Source organism: Takifugu flavidus, chromosome 22 (genome assembly GCF_003711565.1).
Source record: "Takifugu flavidus isolate HTHZ2018 chromosome 22, ASM371156v2, whole genome shotgun sequence".
NCBI lineage: Eukaryota > Metazoa > Chordata > Actinopteri > Tetraodontiformes > Tetraodontidae > Takifugu > Takifugu flavidus.
Window position 1 is genome coordinate 272,501 of NC_079541.1, and position 5,000 is coordinate 277,500.

At 47.8% G+C, this 5,000-nt stretch overlaps 2 protein-coding genes and 1 long non-coding RNA gene across 6 annotated transcripts in view; 2 read left to right on the plus strand and 1 right to left on the minus strand.

The window, feature by feature from the left end:
• The window catches only part of phf21b (PHD finger protein 21B), an 18,514-nt gene extending 17,940 nt beyond the window's left edge, over positions 1 to 574 (plus strand). For all 4 annotated transcript variants that reach the window (XM_057022453.1, XM_057022450.1, XM_057022454.1 and 1 more), the window contains one exon: positions 1 to 574. This exon is cut by the window's left edge and continues 1,679 nt beyond it. The gene's annotated coding sequence lies outside the window, so the exon portion shown is untranslated.
• A 572-nt stretch (positions 575 to 1,146) lies between these two features.
• Positions 1,147 to 3,012, plus strand: LOC130519471 (uncharacterized). Its single transcript, XM_057022927.1, has 4 exons — positions 1,147 to 1,810; positions 1,875 to 1,923; positions 2,047 to 2,388; positions 2,678 to 3,012. Exons 1-4 carry the CDS (start codon positions 1,637 to 1,639, stop codon positions 2,800 to 2,802), a joined length of 690 nt encoding a protein of 229 aa, XP_056878907.1. The 5' UTR covers positions 1,147 to 1,636; the 3' UTR covers positions 2,803 to 3,012.
• On the minus strand, positions 2,406 to 4,404 carry LOC130519472 (uncharacterized). Its single transcript, XR_008948332.1, has 3 exons — positions 4,157 to 4,404; positions 2,675 to 3,820; positions 2,406 to 2,528 (listed from the first exon to the last, which is right to left on the minus strand). It is a non-coding gene; the product is annotated as an uncharacterized LOC130519472 (long non-coding RNA).
• Positions 4,405 to 5,000: the final 596 nt, after the last annotated feature.

Below are 5,000 nucleotides of genomic sequence, written 5' to 3' on the forward strand. Positions count from 1 at the left end.
TAAAATTCATCAAATATCAGGAGGTTGAGGTGTTGGGCAGGAAGTGGAGGCTCTGAACCTGCGCCGCCGGCTCCAGCGCGCTCACCTGCCTTCAGCCATGACATCATCCGTCAGAATGTACCATGTGACACCTGAGGCTGCAGACAACCCATATCAGCGCCGTCGGCCCCGCCCCCAGCAGCCTCGCCATCCGTTCCTAGACTCTCCGGGAGAAACTGTGCTTGAACAGATCTATTTTAATACACGACACGACATTTGAACAAAAACATTTTTATATTCTTTTATCAAACAGCAAAAAAAGACGTTTTGGTTTCCAGTTCTGCTTTGGGGGGTTTTTGGCACGAGGAGCGTGTAGAAGGCGTGCTGACGTAGACGTTTGCGTTGTGGCTGCGAGGACGCCGCCGCCGTAGTTCATGTGTAGGACGTGTTTGTCTTAAATATGCCAACGTAGTTTTTGTTTCTTTGATGCATTTAAACGTGATCGGTGGAGAAAGGTCAACGGTTCCAGAGTAGTCTCACTTTTTGTACCGAGTTCTTATAAAAGAGTCATAAATAAACAAAAGGAGGAAGAAAACGCGAGTGTCGTCTGTTTCTGCTCCTCAAATCCATTTCATCAAAATTAACAAAATTAAAAACGTTCATCTTCACGATGCTCTCCTGCGACACCTGAGGAAGGAAGGCGCCTCATTGGTTAGAGGCGGAGCCCCGACGCGGCGGCGTGGAGGAAGCAGAACAGGAACGTTGTGACCATCAGCTGATGTTCAGGACCTTCAAGGATCTGCTGACACCTGCTGACCCTCAGGCTGCTCTCAACAACAACGCTCTTCACCTGCAACGCCACTTCCTGTCACATGACCACTCACCCAGCAGAGGCTCAGGAAGCTCCCGGAGGAACGTCTCCAGGACCACGGCGGGAACGTGAGGATCGCCGTACAGGTCAAAGTTCACAGAGACGTTCAAAACATCGTTATTGACACACACACCCTCACACACACTCACACACACCCCTGTTGCCATGGTGACGATGCCAATCGTGAGGTCAGTACCTGACGCCAGGACGTCACAGGAAGACGAAGAGGTGAAGTTGACCTTTGACCTCTGCTCAGCACAAAGGAGCCGAGAGAGAAAAGAGGTCGTTCCACTGTTTAGTGGGTTTTTGATCCAGTTAAACTTCCTTAATCCGACAATAGTTGTGTTTAAGTTCCCATTCCGCAAATGTGATTTAGCAAATGCAAATTTAAGGATATTTACCTTTATCCGTGGAAGAGATGGGCTGTTCTCTGCATGTCCTCCAGTTTGATGTGGACACCGGATGTGGACACCCACGGGCTAATATGTGTTATCACTGTTTTTATTCTATAATTATTTTATGGGTTCACACCTAAAGAACAAGATACAGAACACACGACATAGAGGCACGAAATGCTCTACAAAGAATATTATTTGCTCTAATTTGTTATGTTGGAATTAAACTATTTTAAAATGATAAACTTTAGTTTTGATCTTTCCCAGTTGTTTTGTTAGACGAGCTCACGCGAGAGGTGTTACAGTTTTTAGATTCCCCCAACAAAGGTTCCGCGTCGCGACATGTATCGTTCCGGACATTATTTTGAAACGCACCCTGTCATGGCGACTCATGGGAACGGGGGAAACGTTTAACTCTGGTGGCGTTGAGAAGAGAAGAGGTCGGATCAACCCTGAACATCGTTTAATAGAATCTATGTTGCCTTCAGGGACCTCGAAAATGAATATGAGAAGGGACGAACACCAAACCCAGACACACTCTCACTCTCCATGCTATCAACACTGGGTAAGTTAATGTAATGTGGTGAGCTGTAAACTAGCTGTAAACTCTTCCTGTGCTGATGACAAAGGTGCTGATGCGGTGGCAACGACGCCAGGACGTCACAGGAAGACGAAGAGGTGAAGTTGACCTTTGACCTCTGCTCAGCACAAAGGAGCAGAGAGAGAAAAGAGGTCGTTCCACTGTTTGTGTGTATTGAGAAGACTGAAACGTGATCAATCCGAACCCTTTGTTAATTATAGGGGACTCCTCTAACCTGGAGCCCGGGGCCCCAGGGAGCACCGGGACCTGGACCTGGAGAAAGGCGAGGACCCCCCCGGCTCTGGGCCCAACTGTCCCCTCAAAGGGGCCATCAGCCTGCTGGACAACAATTAGGCAAAATCATCAAATCATGAGTTTTTATGCTGTGGATTCTTTGTTACATCCCCAGAGCTCCAGGGCCGTGATGCTCCTCCTGGTCAACATCCTGAAGGATCTCCTGAGGACGCTCCAGGTGGAGCCCCCCCCCACCCAACCCAACAGAGTGCAGCCAGAGTTCTTCACCAGGATGGAAATGAGAGATCGGAGGCGCTGCTGTACAGAAGGTCCGACCATCACATTTATTTATCTTTATTTATTTATTTGTCGATAATGTTAATTATGTTTCCATCTCGCTGCCCACGTGTGATGAGGAACTCCAACCTCTGAAAACCAACGTTAACATCACTTAGAATTGTTCAAAATTCTTGTGTTTGTCTGGAAGTTTGCTCAGTTTCAGATGTACAAGTTTGTTTTGTCAGTACATGGATGCCTTCCTCCCAAAAGTGAAACTAAAAGGCCTCAGTGGAAGACGCGGCACCACTGGCGACTTACGGTCGCGCTCTTTCCCACCAGCCCGTCAGGGCGTGGGAGCTGATGTGCTCGTGGGACTTTTGACATTCAAGTTGGACACTCGCTACTCTAAAAGTAGGAAGAGGGATTCGAACCAGGAACCTTCAGAAGCGCAGCCGTATGTTTAAACACCTGAGCTACACATCACGATGGTCCTCACCCCCCCGAGAGACTCTGACACCAGCTTCCTTCCAGCAGCTTCAGCATAACGACACATCTGGAGAACTTCCTGTCCCACATCTGAACAAATATGAAAATCACTGCCTTTGTCTCTGTACATGCGGATATTGTGTTGTTTACTTTTTGTGAAATTAAAATCTTCACTTTGTAAAAGAAAATCCTCCACCGCGCTCGAAGTTGTTGTATCCCGTTTTGGCCACAAGGTGGCAGCACATCAGTCTCCAAACCTGGCCGCGACTGAATCTAATCCGATTGAACATTTATTCTGTACGACATTAATACCTATTAACACGGAATTCTAAACTTAAAAATGAGAGGTGCTCATTAATATTCCACGTGTTGAACCAAAGCAGACGCTGAATTTACTGAAGAAACTCCCACGGAAACTCGGAGCAAGATTTTGTTTTCCAGCCTAAATCTGGATTTATAGAGACTGGGAACTGAAATGGTGCCAGTGACGTGTGCTGAGCTAAAGTGAGGAGCTCTGCTCCCAGAGGAACGGACCTGATGTGAACAAATGGGAGCTAAATTAGACATTTATTCATCCACTTATTTTCATTTCCCATAAAAAGGTCAAAGCTGCCGATTCCATCTGACGAGTTGAGTTTGAGGAACGACGACAACGTCTGGAAGGGAAGTGAGGTGGAGCTGAGGCAGGGCCCAGGGAGTGGCACACACACCTGACACACACCTGGCACACACCAACACACACCTGACACACACCTGACACACACCTGACACACACCTGACACACTCAGGTCACATTAAAACAGGAATAATTAGTGATTCTGTTCTGAACACCTGCAGCATTCCGTGTGGCGCCAATGGGGCGAGAAGGGTCAGGAGTGGCGGCCCCGCGGGCAGGAAGTGGCGGCCCCGCGGGCAGGAAGTGGCGGCCCCGCGGGCAGGAAGTGGCGGCCCCGCGGGCAGGAAGTGGCGGCCCCGCGGGCAGGAAGTGGCGGCCCGCTGTTACGGGAACATTCCCGCGTTAATGATGAAGCTGGAAACATTCCCCAGCGACTCTAATGAGCCTGAAATCAAAGATCAGGAAACCAGCTTCCTGTCCACATCTTCAGTTAAACACCAAAACATGAACAAACACAGCAGATTAAACTTTAGACTTCTGACCATAATCTGACTCCGGAATATTTTGATTTCGTGTTCACGTCACAAACGTTTAGGATTCAAATTATGGGGTCAAACTATTGTAAATCTGAGCAGAACAAAGGGTCAAAATGACCTCAGATCTTAAATAAAGCGCAAGAGAAGTGAAATAATTAAGATTTCAATGATTGATTTCACCAATTTCAGCCCGCTGCTCCGCCAGTGACGTCATTTCTGAAGGGAGGTAATAAAACCAATAATTAGTTTCTGACTCATCAATACTCCATCGAACGGACGCGTTTCTCTTAAAATACTTGGTGTTTTCTTCTTGTTTGAGGTTTAAAATGAGCTGAAAGTCGCAGCACGAAAGCGAACAAAGCCTAAACCCAAAAGTTAGCAAATGAGCCGAGTAGCAACACTGTGGCAGCACGAGGAGCGACTCGGACAGAGCGCGTGGCCGAGACTCTTGATCCTGCAGCCGCGTTGAACAGAGCCTCCAATCAAGGGCTAACCACGCCCACCGCCCCACGCATCACCTGGGTGAGGTACACCCAAATGTGTCCGCCACAACACACACACACACACGCACGCACACACACACGCACACACACACACACGCACACACACACACACACCACACACACACACACCACACACACACACACACACACGCACGCACACACACACGCACACACACACACACGCACACACACACACACACACGCACACACACACACACGCACACACACACACACGCACACACACGCACACGCACACACACACACACTTCCCGGGCAACCGCAGGGAGGCTGCGCGTGCACACAGTTCGCTCATCACCGTTGTCCTCAAACGGAAGAAGGAAAAAGTTTCGGCGGTCATTAAGTTTTATTCTTTCACAGAAACTAATAGAAAGAACGTTAATACATAACGATCAAAATGAATGTAAAAACATCAAGATTAATGTAAAACCGTCATAATTAATGTAAAAACATCAAGATTAATATAAAACCGTCATAATTAATGTAAAAACATCAAGATTCAT

What these genes read in the sequence shown, in the direction of transcription:
- LOC130519471 (XM_057022927.1), top strand. Translation starts at nt 1,637, where the DNA reads ATGGGAACGGGGGAAACGTTTAACTCTGGTGGCGTTGAGAAGAGAAGA. An exon ending in CTCCATGCTATCAACACTGG is followed by an intron (nt 1,811 to 1,874) that starts GTAAGTTAATGT and finishes CTGATGACAAAG; the next exon opens with GTGCTGATGCGGTGGCAACG. An exon ending in GAGGCGCTGCTGTACAGAAG is followed by an intron (nt 2,389 to 2,677) that starts GTCCGACCATCA and finishes CTTTCCCACCAG; the next exon opens with CCCGTCAGGGCGTGGGAGCT.